The sequence below is a fragment of the Nomascus leucogenys genome, chromosome 14 (genome assembly GCF_006542625.1).
Source record: "Nomascus leucogenys isolate Asia chromosome 14, Asia_NLE_v1, whole genome shotgun sequence".
Taxonomy (NCBI): domain Eukaryota; kingdom Metazoa; phylum Chordata; class Mammalia; order Primates; family Hylobatidae; genus Nomascus; species Nomascus leucogenys.
In genome coordinates this window covers 7102662-7121159 of record NC_044394.1, presented here as the reverse complement: position 1 = coordinate 7121159, position 18498 = coordinate 7102662, and the positions used below count along the sequence as shown (strand labels likewise).

Below are 18498 nucleotides of genomic sequence, written 5' to 3'. Positions count from 1 at the left end.
CATATACCATACTGTTTTAGTTACTGTAGCTTTGTGTTACATTCTCACTGTTGGTCTTTTCTCATTCCTCTTTTTAAAAACATTTTCTCATTTATTCTCACTTGTTTCTTCTTCCAGGGATGAGTTTTAGAAACATCTGGCCAATTTTAAAAAATTACAATAGGATTTCTCTTTGAAACTCTGTTAAGCCTAAAAAATTCATTTGAGGAGAATTAACATCATGGCCATTTTTAATATTCTCCTGGCATCTTTTTCTATTTCATAAAGTTCCTCAAAATAGTTTTACCTGCCCTTGTTATTTCCTCAGACAAGTAGATACAATTCTTTGTCAGACCACAGAAAGTTTTATAAATTTAAAATTAAGCCAGAAGTGATTTAAACAGCAGCGAATCTGAAAATATAGAAAGGGCTTATCAAACAATATAGAAGTGGGACTCTTAGCCAAACCAAATGAAAACCCATTAACACTAGACAGCTCATGTGCCTGAATGGAATTTTACCATTAACTACCATTTATCCCATTTAATTAGTATTTTCCTGACACACAATAACTTGCACTAAAATACCGTTCTCTCGCCTTTAAATTTCTAATTATTGTTGCGACCTACACCATTACGCATCTCTGCTGCTTTCTCCATCTTTCATGCCATTTAAGCGGTAAGATTTTCAATTATCTACGCAGGACGGACAGAGATACCTTTAAGGAAAGGGGCACAATATGCAACTCAATTTCTCTAAAAGCCGGGAGAAATCATTTTGAGTCAGAACAAACACACTTTGTCTTTCATCATTTTTTTTTTTTTTTTGGCAAATAAAGAGTAAAACAGGCTATTTAAAACATCCATTTAAATGCAAATTTTGATATCCCAAGAGAAAAATGTTAATCATTTAAATAGACAGGATTATCGCCCACCCTTACCACTTCCCTCCTCTCCCAAGTTTTAGAAAATGTAGCCTTAGCCCGCACAAGTCAAGTCAGCCAGGAGTCCTTACATCTTAAGAACTCCCACTCAGATGAGAGGGCTGAGGCAGATAGAGGGGGACTTTTCTTTCTTTTGAGGAAGGAGATGGAAAAGAGAGAAAATAGTCTAACATATCCTATAAGCCAGGCATGGGGCAAGATTATAAATACAAATGCAAACACACACACACACCCACACACACACGCATGCACACACACCCACACTTAATCATCACAACTATCTTGGAACGGGGAATTATCATCCTCATCTACAGATAAGGAAACTGAGGCTTAGAAAGGTGAAGCAGTTTGCCCCACCGGTAGGTGACCCAGTTGGGAGTAGAGGCCTCCACAGCCCTCCCAGTCCGTGGTGACCTGTGATCCCGTCCAGACTCACCCAGCATCCCCATGCCAAGCATGAACGCATCCATGGTGTAAGGCAGTCCCCGGGCCCGGCCTCTTGTCCCAGGTGGGAACATGACTTCTTTCGGCTGAGCTTTCTTACATTCTACCTGTTAAACAGAAAGGCGAACAAATGAGATGCAAATGAATTCCACGTAAATGTCAAATGCAGAACCTATCTGGTTACGAGCTAAGTTATTTTTAGCCTTGCTCCTTACCCACTGTAAAAATAGCCGTGCCGAGTAAATGGCCTGCAAAATAAATACTTAAGAAAACACGCCACTTGTGCAAATCCTGCTTCGGAAAAACCTACAAGGATGAAACTGGGTTCTGCAGGGGCGGCAAGGACGTAAGCTGAAGATATACACACAGATCGAAGCTCAGGCTGACGCTCGTGCAGAAAGCATGACAGATAAGGAGGCAGACACGGCTGTTGGATGTGTCTGTGAATAATAACAACGATAGCAATAATAATAATCCCTCAGGATTTTTCAGCCCTTTACATGTTTACAAATGCCCCCGACATTCCCTCAGGCCAGTGACTCTTCATGCCAGGCCACCTGATTCAAACTCTTATTAAACAGACAGACCCCTTAGCCTTAGCTCCAGTTCACAGATGAGAAAACAGAGCATCAGAAGTTTTGTGTTGGCTGGGCGTGGGGGATCATGTTTGTAATCCCAGCACTGTGGGAGGTGGAGGCAGGTGAATCAGCTTGAGCCCAGGAGTTTCAGATCAGCCTGGGCAACATGGTGAAACCCCGTCTGTACTAAAAAAAATACAAAAAACTAGGCAGATGTGGTGGCACACACCTGTAGTCCCAGCTACCTGGGAGGCTGAGGTAGGGGGATCACCTGAGTCTGGGAGGTCAAGGCTGCAGTGAGCCATGATCACGCCACTGCACTCCAGCCTGGGTGACATAGCGAGACCCTGTCTTAAAAAAAAAAAAAAAAAAAAATTCTTGTGTAACATGCCGAAAGCCCTCCCCAACAGGTTCAGGCCTACAAACCAGATCTTTTGAATTTCTAGGTCAGCAATGCCACATTTCCACAAAACCTACAGCACCACCACACTCCTGAGGAAAGTAATAAGATTAAATACTGATTCTGTTCATCTGGATTACTAGTTTCTCATTTGCAGCTACATTTTCAAGTGGTTGCTAATCTCCCCTTTTTGTTTCCCTTCTGACTCTAAAATTTCTTCATGCTAATCTGCTTGTATACCCAGAGGTCACTTATTTAATAACCTTAACTATGCGAAATACAAACCTCAGGGAATAAGTAAAACTGTGGCCCTCGGAAGCTCCTTCACTGTTTTACCAGAGCGCCTTAGGCCTGTGCTTATTAGCACTTATTTGCTTTTTGTTTACAGAGAAATTGAACAAGCATTGTTAGCCAGTAATCAATCCCACTGCTGACAAGATGGGATGTTGCAGGGTAAGGCACGGATGCTTTTAACAACCAAAAGAAACAGCATGACCACCTGATAGTGATGGAGAAAAGACAAGAATCAGGTATCTTATTTAAAGAGCAGTCTGGGCCATATGGTACAGGAGCAAAAGCTCTACATAGTTCAACAGCTGCTGAGGTATCACTGTAACACAGAAAATCACTATTGTTCAGTGTGCCTGAGATATCAAGAAAAAGTTAAACTGTGTGCAATATACATTGTTTAAACAGAGACCTCTAGGCCGGACGCAGTGGCTCACACCTGTAATCCCAACACTTTGGGAAGCTAAGGCAGGCAGATTGCTTGAGCTCAAGAGTTCAAGACCAGCCTGGCTATCGTGGCAAAACCCTGTCTCTACTAAAAATATGAAAAAATTAGCCAGGTGTGGTGGCACGCTCCTGTAATCCCAGCTACTTGGGAGTCTGAGACAGAAGAATCGCTTGAACTCGGGAGGTGGAGGGTGTAGTGAGCCGAGATAGCCCCACTGTACTCCAGCCTGGGCGACAGAGCGAGACTCTATCTCAAAAAAAATAAAAAATAAAAATAAAATGAAAATAAAAAAGGGACCTCTATGGGTTATCCATTTTGGAGATACTCTCATCCCAAATACTTCAGTCAAAAAATATTTTAGTGCTCAAGGTTAGGGGGATGCTATAATTACCTAAGATGTAAGTCCCCTTTCTTCAAAGACATCAGACAACAGGTATTACTCTTGCTCTTTCAAGAATAACCACAAATGCCTTAAAAAGTGGACAAAATAGTTCAACATTCATGACTAATATGCTTAATACAGAGTTCTGTAGATTAAAAGAGATGAGCATCCCAGAAGAGACATGGGTAAAAGACATGAGTAGACAATTCACAGACGGCTAATAAAGAACACATTCCCCAAGATGAGGCATATTTTTTGCCCAGAGATTGACAGTGATGAAAGCATTGTTTGATGTAAGGGTTTCTGAGGGTACAGTGTGGAGGGGTGGAAACTGGCAGGTATTTTTCTGGAGGGCAACCTGACACTACATCAAAAGCCATAAATTTATACATGCACCTAGTAATCTTACCTCTAGGAATTTGCCCTACCGGAATTAGAAATTTTTTTTTTTTAATAAAAGGAAATACCTGGAATATAGAAGAACAGGGAATTAGCTGAGTTTGGTTTATCCACACTGATTGAATGCTATGCAGCTATGAAAAAGTGTGTTGATAATAATTATGCACTGGTGCTGGGAAACCCCTCAGTCCCAGGCAAATCAGGATGATGGGTTACTTTAACTGCGAGCGGGAAAACAGCAAATGTCACTGACTTTTTGAAAAATAAACAAGTGCATATATCATACAGGGAAAAATACTGAAAAGACATACTAAAGTTGTCTTAGAATCACTTTGTTTTTAAATTTTAATCGGGCATTTTGCTATTTATTTTCTAAGCTTTCTGCTAAGCAACAGGGAGCAGGTTTTTGTAAGGTAATGCAATAGACGGTCACTGATAGGGCTATGAGAATATTGTCGTTGCAGGTAGGGGGGAAAAGGTGATTGAAAACAACAAACTCATCCAAATTGGCTCTTTTAGGTTTCTCTCCTAAGCCCAGGGGTGAAAACCGGCTTCAGAACTCCAGAGGAGCAGGCTGAGAAATCTCATTTGCATGAACCTGCCCCAAGCTTAGGAAGATGGGCGTGTCTCGCACAGGCAGACAGATAATTACCCAAAGCCAACACCAGCAAGGGGAATAATACCGCTAACCAGCTCACTTCCTAATAGCCCTATCGGTGACAATCTACTGCATTGTCTTATGAAAACCTGCTGCCTGTTCCTAGGCAACCTGATCAACGGAAATCTCAGGTTTATACAATTTTCACTTAGGGAACATAAAGGTTAACTGACTGTAATGGGAGTGTTTTAAACAAACCCACCTACTCGTCCTCTCACTGAACAGGGCTGACAGCTCTGTTTAATTCTGCTCTGTCTTTGCTGCTGGTGGTTTGGGCAGCAATGACTGTCTGAGTGTCAACCACCTGCTGGGTCAACGGTGAGTGTTCCCCAAGGCCAGGGGCCATGGCACACACACTCTCCGGGGGACCCAGCCTGTCCTAGGCATTGGAATGACAGGGGAAGGCAGCAGGTAACAGTTAACAGCAGGGAACCCGGCCTGCCTGCCCTGAAGGCCTCTCGAAAGACTTCTCAGGACCAGGAAGCCTGTCCAGTCCCCTCCACTCCCGAGACTCAGCCACTTAATTCAATGACGCGGATGTGGAGGAACTCAACACGCCAGACAAGTGCTAGGCAAAGGGACCCAGAGATAAATAAGGAAAGCCTCTAGCTCTCTGAGAGCTCTCATTGCATTGAAAAAGAAGAGGCTCTGACTGTCTTGTTCTCCTAAGATGAATGCAAGTACTCACACATCAACCTGCCCCTCGCTGCTTCTGCACTTGTTAGCCTCTCCAGCCTCTTGAGTTAGCCCACATCGGGTCACCTTCCCCTGCTGTCCTTCCCCAGGCCCTGCATAAGCCAGAGAGCTTGGCATGAACAACCCGGGTTACAGTCAGAACCCAAAAAGGGTAAAAAGTGGTCTATCTTTTTGGTTCTAGTCACGTACTTACGCTATCTGGTCACACGCGCTGTTCCAGGTATCTATTGCTGAGCAACAAACTGCCCCTAAACTTAGTGGCTTTGAGCAACAATTTAATCATCCTTCCTCAGGGTTCTGTGGAGTGACCGGCTCAGCTGGGCTCTTGCTGGTGGTCTCATGGCGCTGTGGTCAGGTGGTGACTGGGGCTGAAGCCAGACGAGGCCTCAATGAGGCTGGAGGCCCAAGATGGCTCCTTGCTCACACGGCAGGCAGCCACACTGGTTCGGCTGGGCCTGCTGACGGGGCGTCCACCATGGCTTCTCCATGGTGCCTGGTCTTGTCACAATATGGCGGCTAAGTCCCAAGAGGAAGTGTCCCAAGCACAAGCATTCCAACAGACTCAGGCAGAAGCTGCAAGGCTTCTTCTAACCTAGGCTTGGGACTCACAGTGCTCCCTCCAACACATTCTACTGGTGACACTGGGCCAGCCTAGAGTCCGTGTGGGAGGGGGCTCTCGGGATCATCTTTGGAGACCAACAACCACCTGAGGTCGGTGAAGGGCAGTGAGCTGACAGGGCAGCAGGAGGCACTCCTCACACTCTGGCTCTTGGCTGGCTGGGTCCTTGGAGCACTGGGCGCCTAGGGCTGCTCTCACCACAGGGCAGAGGGCAGGGCACGGGGGCTCCCTTCCCACTGCAGCCCCACACAGGCCTGCCTGGATCCCCATGGTCCTCTAAAACGAAACAAATGTGGTGCTCATGGGGACCAGGCCTCTTGCTGCAGGTATTCTGGCCCCACCTCCTAAGACTTCTCCTTGAGGAAGGCCCACCTCCCAGTCTCAGTCCTTGAGTCTCCTGCACCAACGGCCTCTCACAGTGGCTGCTGCTGCTACTGTTTCAAATAGCAACTGACCAGAGCAGTCTATTCAAGGGGCAAGAAATGCAGTGACATGTTCCATCTGACTGAGGACTTGTAAGAAGCCTCAGAGGCCACTGACGACCAACTGCTCACACCGGAAAGACCAGGTCTCTGTTTTCAAGGTGCACAGCTGGCAATGCCACAAAACACTCCCGATACCAGGGATGTGCCAACACCCCCCACCCCAACAAAATTGATGGGATTTGTTTTGAAATTTTCTTCTCCCAATATGCTGCTTTGTTTGACAAACTGGCCTTAGAAGAGAGGGTGTGGCTTCCTCATAGTCCCCATGGTAATGGGTTCAGAATAATGACCTAGCCCCCGGACGCCTAGGGCAGCAGCATGTTCCTTTAGAGAACAAAACGAAGGCCTGATGGGAGTGTGGCCCCTGTGGTCACTAACACTCTCGTCCTTGCTGCCCACTGGGTTGGGTGCCTCCTCCCATCAGCATCCACAGCAACTCAGCAAGGAGGTTTGCAGTTTCTAACTCCTTACTCAGGAATCATTTCAAATTTACAGAAAAGTTGCAAGGATGGTATCCTTTACCAGAATTCACCTACTGCTAACATTTTGTTACTTTTGCCTTATCATTTGCACACACTCCTGAGCCCTCTATATGTAGAAATTTTTTTTTTTTTTTTTTAGACGGAGTCTTGCTGTGTCGCTCAGGCTGGAGTGCAGTGGTGTGACCTCGGCTCACTGCAACCTCCGCCTCCCGGGTTCAAGTGATTGTCCTGCCTCGGCCTCCCGAGTAGCTGGGACGACAGGTGCCAGCCACCACGCCCTGCTAATTTTTGTATTTTTAGTAGAGATGGGGTTTCGCCATACTGGCCAGGCTGGTCTCAAACTCCTGACCTCGTGATCTGCCTGCCTCAGCCTCCCAAAAGTGCTGGGATTACAGGCATGAGCCACTGCACCTGGCCAGGAATTTTTTTTCCATTTGAGAGTAAGCTGGTATGCATTTCCTAAACATGAGGGCATTTTCTTACGTAATCATAGCACAGTTAGCAGTCTCAGTACGTTTAACATTAATACAATACTTTACCTTCCATATGCTTGTTTTGTCAGTGGATCCAATGATGACCTTTATAGCTATAGATCCATCCCACAGAGCAGGAAACTGAGGCTCAGACTCAGACATCTAACCTGTGGTCCAGACCCAGTACCTGTGAGCAGGGCTGGGATGTTAATCCCGATCTGCCTATAGCCCCAGCCCAAGCCAGGAGAGTGGGTGCTGTGGCCCTGCGTTACACCCTCTCCCTAGCAGGGAATGCTTAGCACTGGCTTTCAGAGGAGGTGCTGGAGCTTCTGCAAGGACGGCTTCCCTGTAGCTGCTATGAGTGGCCACTCCTCCCCAGTGGATCCGAAGCCCTTGCAAAGTTAAGCTCACTGCCCTGGCTTCTTTGGGGACGGTGGCTGGCAGTCTGAGGAATATGCCAAGCTTTGGGAAGTAAAGGGCTTTTGTTTTTCCCTGGTCTCTGTACAAAAGAACCCAGTCAGCACGCGGCCTTGGGGCCTAGAGGGAAATCCAAGCCCTGGACTGTGGCCTTGATGTACCGTTCAGCACAAGGAGAGCCTGTTTGGCCTGAAGAGGCCAGTGTTTGCGGTTTCGTTTCTCACTGCAAACAGGTCATGTCTGAGACTGTTTAGTCCTCCAGCGGGGGGAGAGGCCCATTTCAACGGATAAAACTCCCCAGTGCCCAGGTATCAACCTTGACCATCTGACTGTCTGGCTAACAGAAAGGGGAGGGGAGCAGAGGGAGGAAAGGGCTCAGGAGGAGAGGATGTCCTGCAGCTTCTAGGGTGGGTACCTGTCCTTCTGTGGCGTTTCCTAACAGACATAAGAGGCCTGACCTGGTCTTGCCCCTGATCAGCTTGACCTCTTCCCCAGCCAGGTTCTGGTGGGCTTGACGCCAGCATTGTTTCTCTGAAGATCCTCTCCTCTGGCCATTAGGCCCTGAGCCCCGCCCAGGGAGATGGTGAAGAGGAGGGGAGATGCTACTCAGGTGTAAAGTGTCTTGCCTAGAGCCTGACAGCTACACACATCTTGCTACTGAGGCAGGAGGGGGTGAGCTTGGCCTCCAGAGACCACATGTCACACACACCTCCCCACACAGCCCTCCTTTGCCATCCAGTGGCCACAGCCTTTTTTCTTCCTGGTCAGTGCTCTCTTGCCCCCTCTGCCAATCACAAGCCTTTCCGGAGACCCCACAAAAAGCAGGACATTTTGTAAGCCTCTTGCAGGTTTATAATCAAGATTCGGGGAGACCCACCCTCAAGGAACTTGCAAAGCAAGGAAGATAAACACAAAACAAGCCCTTGATCAGAGTTCAACTCTCCTACCGTGTACCTGCACGGCACCTGGCCCTGAGTCAGCCTCACAGCAGAACGAACAGGGCCCACGACAAAAAGACAACGAGGGGTCCTTTGACCAACAATGACTAGGATTTGCAAGACGGCAACAAACAGCAGAGCATTAGACCAGCGTGGGGGCCTCTGAGGGCAGGGCCAAGCGACGGCTCAGGCCTCATACCCAGGAAGCTGGCACTGCTGAGAGAGAGCTGTTGAATGAGTTGGAGAAAGAGGCTATGACAAGGAGAGGGGGTGGAACCCACCTAGGGGAGGAGGAGTGGCCCGGGGAGGGAAACGCAGGAACCTCGGCTCCCCTCCATGTGCAGCTCCCACTTGAGATGGGCGTGTCACCATCACTCCCTGCGTGACCTTCAGAGAACCAGGTCACCTCTACTCAGTTCTAACATCTGCTCCAGGGTTTCAATTCCATCCAGTTGCTCTTCTTGTCCAGGGCCAGAGGCCAAGATGGATTCCTGAGCAGCGTGAGTATGTGGCCAGGTGAGGGCAAGGCCTTAAGAAGCCATTAAGGGGCTAGGGGGTTGGTGAGGCAGCAATTGCACCCCTGTAAATCCTGGCAGCTGCGCTGGGAAGCCCTGGTCCTTCAGTCTGGCAGGGGAAGGGTCCCTAACCACTCTGCAGTCCTTTTCCCTCACTGGTACGAGCGCTTCTGCCCTCTGCAAACTCAGGTAGTCATATAGTTGAGATATTTGTCTCCGCCCAAATCTCATGTTGAAATGTACTCCCCAGTGTTGGAGGTGGGGCCTGGTGGGAAGCGTCTGGATCATGGGGGTGGATCCCTTGTGAATGCTTTGGGCCACCTGCTTGGTGATGAGTGAGCTCTTACTCGGAGTTGCTTAAAAATGTGTGGCACCTCCCTGCACTCTCTCTCTTGCTTGCACCTGCTTTCACCATGCGACGTGTCTGCTCCTACTTTGCCTTCTTCCATGAGTAAAAGCTCCTGGAGGCCCCCCCACCCCCATCCGAGAAGCCTAGCGATGTTGGCACCATGCCCGTACAACCTGCTGAACTGTAAGCCAACTAAACTTCTTTTTTAAATAAATTACCCAGTCTCAGGTATTTCTTTATAGCAACGTGAGAACGGCCTAACACACACAGGCTTCCCAGCTGGTCACTGTGGATACTGGAAACTGAGCGGAAGAGACCCTCCCTCCTCCCTTCCCAGACATCCTAATCAGGCACTGTCCTTGTGGACAGGGACCAGCGTGTGGCCAAGCACCAGGGGACCTACTTGTAAATGATAACTTTTCTTGTTCTACTGCAAAAAGGTCCTCATGGATGTGGGACCTGCCCATGAAGTCTACAGAGGACGGGGTTACTGTGCAAAGGGAAATGGAGCTGCCAGCTTCCATAGGGGAAGGCAGGCAGCAGGAATGTCTACCTTCCAGGACACATGCATGTTACAAATGGCCCAGACCTGTTTGCAAAAGGCATTGAGAGACCTATTAGACTTCTAATCTTGACTCAGGAGGGTTACTCTGGGGAGGAAGGCACGCACTGTTTATTGAGTGCTATCCATAAGTAGGCACAGCCACAACATCCTCGTAATTTTCATATATTACATAACATATACACATAATGGATATAAAGCACAGTGCCTGGCACACAGAAGTCCTCAAAGAATGTCCACGGTTGTCAACTCCTTCATTGCACGGAGCCTCATTTCCTCTGTGCCATGGCCTTACCCACCTCATAGTTACAGCAGAAAAGGACACAGAGGTTCTGAGGAATGACTTGCCCAAGGGCACAGCCAGAATTCAATCAGAGACCCCCAGCTTCAAAACCCCTGCTCCGTCCTCAGCCACCACCCCCCCGCCGACCCCACCTCACACAGCCCTTCCACACACCCTCCACCCAACCCTCAAGGCCTATCTGGGTCTAGTTCACAAAGCCTTTCCCGATGCTAGCTTCCACAACTGATCTCACCACTTCCAGAATTAATTTCATCCACTGTTTCCTCTGCTCAGTGTTGTATTACAATCAGCGATGGCAAAGTAAAATAGGTCATAAACCAAAAATAAACATTAGGCATCTACTATTTACCAAGCAGGGGCTGGGTGTGGACACAGAAATGAATGTGGCTGAGATGTGGCTTTTCCCTCAGAGGCCCTCAGAATCTGGGCAATGGGTAGAGAGGAGCTGGTCCCCAATATCACCTGAGATGTACCCCAATAACTGCAGCCCCCGCCCTGCTCAGATCTGAGAGTGGGTGCCTAGTGTGTTATACGGCAGTCTAGCCTAGGGCTAAGGCTCCTGGCTTTAAATCTCTGTTCCACTTGCCGGCTCTCTGAGCTGAGACCAGCTGACTAACTTCTTTGCACCTCAATTTTCTCATCTCTAAAACAGTGACAGCTGTGCCTACCCCACAGGGCTCCCGGAGCTAATCCTATAAAGTGCTTGCACTGGATAAAGTTAGCTGAGTCACACCTTGCCCTCTCCACATGGAGCCTAGGTGAGTGCCTTTGAAGGTGATGAAGTCAGGTCACATCTGTGTTCACTGAAATCCCAGAATGGGGAGTGAAGAGGAAGAGAGAGAGCAGCAGCCTCCCCAGCACAGCAGATTCTTAGCACACAGTCACTGCCTTTCTCCCTAACCCTCCCCGCACCTGTCCAGGTAGGTCCCATTTCCCTGCTTTCATCAGCAGGATGTGCAAAGAGAGCTTCCCACGCTGCACTACTTGGGGAAAAAGCTGATGGTGGCAGCAGCAGCTGTCCTCCTTTTCATTTCTGGGAACCTGCAAGGGCATTTCAAAGTGGAAAGAAACCTCAGCCTCCAGCAGGTAGGTGCTCAGGTTCCGCCACAAGGCTGGAGGAGTGCTTACCCCAGTGCATGGTGGGCTGGGCCAGAGGCCCTGCATGGGGCCTAACTTCATTTATTTAAAAGAGGGAGAAAATAAGGCCGGGGGCGGTGGCTCGTGCTTGTAATCCCAGCACTTTGGGAGGCCGAGGCGGGCGGATCACGAGGTCAGGAGATCGAGACCATCCTGGCTAACACGGTGAAACCCCGTCTCTACTAAAAATACAAAAAAAATTAGCCGGGCGTGGTGGCGGGCGCCTGTAGTCCCAGCTACTCGGAGAGGCTGAGGCAGGAGAATGGCGTGAACCCGGGAGGCGGAGCTTGCAGTGAGCCGAGATTGCGCCACTGCACTCCAGCCTGGGCGGCAGAGCGAGACTCCGTCTCAAAAAAAAAAAAAAAAAAAAAAAAAAAAAAGAGGGAAAAAATAAAAGGTATGGCTTGAGCCTTCATTTCTCGGCAGAGCAGCTGAAAGAAGAGGGCAAAGGAAGAACCAGGGACAGAACCCCCAGGCCCTGGGGAAACTAGAAGAGAAATTGGCAAGAGTCCAGGCAAGAGACACACTACTCTGGGCTTGGTCTCTGCAGCTGCACACGGGCGCAGACTGTTCATGCCCTGCCTTCTGCGCGGGGAAGAGGCAGAAAAGAAGGGGGAGCAGCCCCTCCTAGTGGTCTCCATGCTCCCCTCTCATGACCCTGCGCCCTGGGGGTGGAGTACGGGGACGCTGGTGGCAGCACGTTCAGAAAAGCCCAGAGGCACTGGGTGCTGAGACACTGAGGAGACAGACCACTGACCTCCCTGGCCCTGCCTACACTGACGTTGCCAGAGGACAGATGAAGGGCAAGCGAACCACTCAGGCAACTGGGAGGCCACTCCCTGCAGGCCAAATTATTTCTGCCTAAAGAGCAACAAACATTTACCACCAAACCACCCGGCCTCCCCCAACACACTAATCGCTCTGCTCTCGTTAACACAGGCTGTACACAAACAGCATGTGCACTCGCTCGCGTGTGTGATGCGTGGGGGGCAGGATCTCTCCCTCTCCCACGTAAACACCAGATTCATTTATTAAATGCCTCTCTGGCATTTCCTTTTTTGCCTCCATCCTGCTTGTTGAATATTGCATTTGACATTCTCATTTTATAAATGGCAACAGAAGCAGAATGGATGGCTAAAATTAGCTTACGAGTGAGAATGACGCTACAAATAGGATCGTGAATACAGAAGCCTAGTTAATTCCACCCACATTACCCGCCCCCTCCCCACACACAAATACACCCACCACTTTTGGGCTGGTTCCCGACTGAGCTGTCTTCAGGGCTGAGGAGGAGCAGCTGGAAGGAGTGGGGGGGGTGAGCCCAATCACTGGGCACCTTGCCAGGTGGCAGGGCCCAGAAGCTGACCCTAGCCTGGGGCTGGTCTCCATGGATGGGCTGGTCACAGCACCGCAGCCCTGAGTCCAAGAGGACAGCTCAGGCCTCGCCTCCCTTCTTATCCTTCTGCCCTTCCTTCCCCAGAATCCCCTGTTCCGAGTCAATCCCCCAGGTATGCCCTGGGCTGAAGGGTAGCAGGCCTAAGCTCTCAGTAGGCTTTGCTCTTAGAAGTGGATTTTTGTGGAACCTTCTTAAAGAATGAGTCAGGTGAAGAGTGGGACTCAGCTTTTCCGGGACCTAGACAATCACATCTCTTGGCTCCTCCTGCTTTGGGAGGTGCACCACCTCCTCTCCTAGGACCATCCCCAGAGGCACTGAGAGTGCCCACCTCATACTCTTCATCCCTGCCCTGTAGACTTGGGACCCCGTCCTGCCCAGGTCCTGCACACTTGCATTGTACTGACTTATAATCTGCTGAGGGCCTCCTTACCTGCTAACTCTGTATTTGCTCAGTAAAATAATTCTAAGAATGATGACAATGATGACAGTGGCCAAGAGATGTGATTGTCTAGGTCCCGGAAAAGCTGAGTCCCACTCTTCACCTGACTCATTCTTTAAGAAGGTTCCAGAAAAATCCACTTCTAAGAGCAAAGCCTACTGAGAGCTTAGGCCTGCTACCCTTCAGCCCAGGGCATACCTGGGGGATTGACTCGGAACAGGGGGTTCTGGGGAAGGAAGGGCAGAAGGATAAGAAGGGAGGAGAGTCCTGAGCTGTCCTCTTGGACTCAGGGCTGCGGTGCTGTGACCAGCCCATCCATGGAGACCAGCCCCAGGCTAGAGCGTGCCATGGCCTGGCTCTGTTCCAAACCCCTTACAAGTCTTAGTCACAGCACTCTCCGAGGTAGGCACTACCACAACCTGTTTTACAGAAAGGGGAACCACAGAGCCAAAACATAGAGGTAACTTACCCACGGCCACAAAGCTGGGAAGTGGAAGGGGGTTCAGCACTGAGGACTTGAGGCACCCTCTATCAGGAAGGCCTCCCTGGTTGACAGCATTCTGTTCTGACCACTGTGTCACTCTCCACCTGGGGGCTCCCTCAAAGAATGAAGGCACTGATACTTTCCACAGGCTGCTATCCCCAAACTCCGTGCCTGTTTGGGGCACCCCCTTTCTACTCTGCCCCTAATAATGTGTGCTCAATAGTGAAACTGGCTGACCATTTGGCTAAATGCCTTTCACTGGACCCCTGCCTGACTGGGCCTGCTCTGAGCTCGATTAGTTTAGCCCAGGAGTCAACAAACTGTGGCCAGCAGCCCAAACCCAGCTGCCATGAGTTTTGGTAAATCAGCTTTATTTGAACACAGCCACGCCCCTTCATTTATATATTGCCTGGACTGTGTGTGTGCTACAATGGCAGGGCTGAGTAGATGTGACAGAGACTCTCTGGCCCTTTATAGAAAATTTGCTGGCCCCTGGCTTAGGCCCAATGGGGGAAACTTGAAGTTATCAAGGGCTGATTCCTTCAAGGCTACCCAATTTCATACCCTACAACAGAACAGGCGGAGACCTCCAGGTATCAAATCAGGGCTTTATATAAGCTGCAAAAGGCAGCCATCCTCAACCTTCTGATTTCCCACAGGAGCAAACTGGTGCAGACAGGTAGGGCACTCACCTGTGGTTACAGAATCACCAGCGGTGGACCTGGGATTCAGGCTCAGGTTCCAAGGCTCTCTTGGTGCCTCTAAGTGACCCAGCAGGTCCCGACTTGGGGACAAGGACATGTGCACCTCACTCAGGAGAATCGAGCCCTTTACCCCAACAGATGCATGCCTCACGTGTCTTCTGCAAGCAATGCTCCAAGGCCTGCACCCAGAGGGGTAGGGCATGGTGAGGGGCGGGAGCAGTCCCTGGCACTGAGAGCTTCCTCTGGGAGATCTTCCGAAATCTGGTCTCTGTTTGACCATAGAGGGAGTATGGAGTGGTGCCAAGAGCACCAGACTGGCCTGGAGGTCCAGGTGCCAGGCCTGGCTTGGCCCCATTTGGCCTGACTCCATGCTCCCTTCATTCCCAAGTCCCTTCCTTCTGATGACAATGGCTGGGCAATTTATGACCCACAACTCCCACATTATCTGTCATTAGCAGTGGCCCTTGCCTGGTGCTTCTCAGACTTTAATGTGCACACCAGTCACTGGGGATTTGTCAGCATGCAGATTCTGACTCTGTAGGTCTAGGGTGGGTCCTGGGACTCTGCATTCCTAACCAGCTCCTAGGGGCTGCCAAGGCTGCTGGTACACGGACTACACTTTGATTACCAGCATCCAGACCTCTCATTCCAAGACAAGGGACAACCAAAGTAGCCGTATCCATGAGTTACTTAGCAAATTTCTGTAAATCCTATCACCTTGAAGGAGTAGGAAAAAGGACTCTTTAAAGCAGGGGTGCAGCCAGGTGTAGTGGCTGATGCCTGTAATCCCAGCACTTTTGGAGGCAGAGGCAAGGGGATCACTTGAGGCCAGGAGTTCTAGACCACCTGGCCAACATGGTGAAACCCTCTCTCTACTAGAAACACACAAAACATTAGCTGGGCGTGGTGGCACATGCCTATAATCCCAGCTACTCGGGAGGCTGAGGCACGAGAATCACTTGAACCTGGGAGGCAGAGGTTGCAGTAAGCCGAGATCGTGCCACTGCACTCCAGCCTGGGTGACAGAATGAGACTCTGTCTCCAAACAAACAAACAAGCAAACAAAAAAAACAGAAAGCAGGGGTGTCCAATCTTTTGGCTTCCTTGGGCCACATTAGAAGAATTGTCTTCAGCCGCACATAAAATACACTAACACTAAAGATAGCTGATGAGCTTTAAAAAAAAATTAAAAAAAAAATCTCATAATGTTCTAAGAAAGTTTATGAATTTGCACTGGGCTGCATTCAAAGCCATCCTGGGCCACATATGGCCCATGGGTCATGGGTTGGACAAAGTTGATTTAAAGTAATCCTGCAGTAGTATTGTATGAAGCAAATAAAAACTCTTCTTGATACTCACCCATCATATAAATCCATATTTTTCAAATACTAGGTTTGCCTAAATGGGCAGCAAGGTATAATGAGAAGAACAGAGGGTTCGGAACCAGAATGACACAGGTTCAAATCCCAGCTCTGCCCCTTAGAACTGTCCCACCAAGGAAGATCCACTGCTGCTGAGCTCTAGTGAACCCCTCTGTAAAATGCGATGAGGACCCCTGCTCAGGATATTATGAAGACAAAAGGAGACAGCACGCACATAAAGCATGGTCCCAGTGCCTATAAGCACCGATTCCTTTCTGTTGACTCAGGTGTGAGGAAAGGCTCTACCCGAGATGCCCTCGTCCCAGGCACCTTTCAGGCTGTACCCATGCTCTCACCCAACGAGGGTGGTGATGGCTCCCCAGCATCATTTCAAGCTCTAGGCTGTACTAGGCCTCTGCAGATGCCTGGAGGTGGCTCTTGTCAATTCTCACCTCCCTTCCTGCTGCTGCCCGGCTCGTCAGGAGGCCGCTTGAAGGCTGGGCTCTGGCGACTCATCAAGCAAGTGTCCCTGCTGCTCAGGGGCTGCTTCAATCAGGGGGACGCCACGGGAGGCATTATTAGCTGCACCCGCACTGGAACACACAGAGTAGCCAGGGAGGGTCCCCTCTCTGGCGGGTCACGAGGTGGCTCTGTGCATGCATGTGTGTGTGTTTATTGATAAAGAGCCACATTTGCATTTTGCTCTGGCTTGGAGAGCTTGTGGGTTTGGCCCTGAGCTTGGGTGGCAGTCAGCTCCTGGCCCATGCTCGTCACTTATCTGTGTCAGTGGCAGTGGAGGAAGAGGCATGGAGATCTGGGACCTGTAAAACCCAAGCGTGGTCCTTCTCCCTAGCTGGGAATCTGGCCTGTCTCCTCTGCTCTTCTCCCAGGAGAACAGGGAACCACATGGGCCACGACACAGCTGACTGGGAAAGGGCGGTCAGTGGCGGAGGGCCTGCAGCCCAGCTACATAACCCTGAAAGTCCCTTTCGGCCGGAAGAGGACACACAGTCTGATGGGTACAGACGTGAGCTCTGGAGTATAGCTTTCTGGGCTCGAATTCTGGGGCTGCCATTTGCTGACCATGTGACCTTGGGCAAACTGCTTAACCTCTCTCTGCCTCGTCTTGCCAATCTGTAAATAGGGATGATTAAAGAGTAAGTGAAAATCAAATGAAATAAGATGCATGATGCATAAACTGTTTAGTAGAGTATGTAGTTTATACCACCCAATGTCAGCTATTAGTGGGATCTTTATGTGTGAAAGGGTGTCATGTGGGGTCTTTCTGGGCATCCTGCTGCCTGGAGATAACCTCCTTAAGGCAGGGCCTACATGGGGAATGAAGGGAAGGGTTCCTGTGATCCCCACTTCCCAAAGACAGCCATCCTGGTCCCCTGTGAGTGGAATGACTCATGCCTGCTCCTGGCCCTTCTGCATGGTAGAGAAGGACCTCCATTTAAAAAAATGCCCAGGAAGAGACTCCCCAACCCAATTAGATGGGCGATGGCTTTAGGAACTATATGTGCCTCACAGACATGTGGTCCTTCAGTGAATCCTTTATTTAGTCCACAATTATTTATACAGGGTCTCCTAAATGCCAGGCACATGAGATTGAATCAAAAGACCTAGATTCAAGTCCTATGTCTGTGACTAATCTGCAGTAAGACCTTTCCTATCTGTGAATATAAAAAAATCATGGCTCCAGTATGTACCAGGGGGTGCAGCTATCTGCCACTTCCTGCCAAATGCCCAGAAAGATCGCGAGGGTTTGAGGAGATGGGTCTGTGGTTTCACAGCACAGTCCTGTTTATGAAACATTCCTACGCACATTCTAACAATCATCCATGTTCCTGCTTGGCAGTCTCTGAGTTTTCAGTTTTTCCGGATATCTCATTTGAATTCTGTCCACAGCCCAGTTTAAACTCATTTCCTTTTCTTTGGGCCTCAGAAGTAGAAACCAGTATCACAAAAACCAAAACAATTCAGGATCCAGGCTTCTCTACCAACACCCTTTAAATTCCACCCTTCTTCAGAGGAGGGGAATTGGCTGGAGAAATCTCTCTCAACGACAGCTCATGGATGATGACAAGGATAATGGCAAGAGCTAACACGGATCAAGCTTGCACCCTGTGCAGACACTGTGCTAAGCCCTTTGCTCGTGGTATGTCACCCAGTCTGTAACAACCCAATGAGGCAGTATCATTACCAGCCCTGTCTTACTGGAGCTCAGCAAGGCCCAGTGTTCTTCTCCAAAGTCCTCTCCCAGGGCCTCTAAACTCCCCACCTTGGAGCTCATAACTGTTGGGCTGTGCTGGGAACGTGGACCAACACCCCCAAAGCCTGTGATCCGAATCAATCTGCCCCCACTTCTTCCTCTTGTCTACTTCCATCTTTGCTCATTCTCTTGAAGAACAAGTACTAGCCCCAGATTCAGAGGCAAACACAAACCCTTACACTAAAAACCCAGTTACGTGCACCTGACATAGTCAACCTCCACCTGGGTGGGAGAGAAGGTGATAAATATGAAACAGGAAAATGGCTGCAAATCTCTCTGGCTTCAAGCCAGCCCCCATGGGTTCTTTTTCTGGGGCAGAAGCTCTACTTCCTGATTGCTGCCC

General features: G+C 49.5%; 1 protein-coding gene and 1 long non-coding RNA gene across 5 annotated transcripts in view; one reads left to right on the top strand and one right to left on the bottom strand.

Moving 5' to 3' along the window:
* The window catches only part of MSI2 (musashi RNA binding protein 2), a 429839-nt gene that overhangs the window by 67690 nt on the left and 343651 nt on the right, over positions 1-18498 (bottom strand). For all 4 annotated transcript variants that reach the window (XR_004033315.1, XM_030827590.1, XM_030827591.1 and 1 more), the window contains exon 9: positions 1359-1473. Coding sequence is in view for 3 of the 4 variants with exons in the window: in XM_030827590.1 (XP_030683450.1) it covers positions 1359-1473 (115 nt within the window). In the remaining variant the exon portion in view is untranslated. The remainder of the gene's footprint in view (positions 1-1358; positions 1474-18498) is intronic.
* LOC105739065 lies at positions 8976-17053 on the top strand. Its single transcript, XR_001114928.2, has 3 exons — positions 8976-9129; positions 11012-11117; positions 15912-17053. It is a non-coding gene; the product is annotated as an uncharacterized LOC105739065 (long non-coding RNA).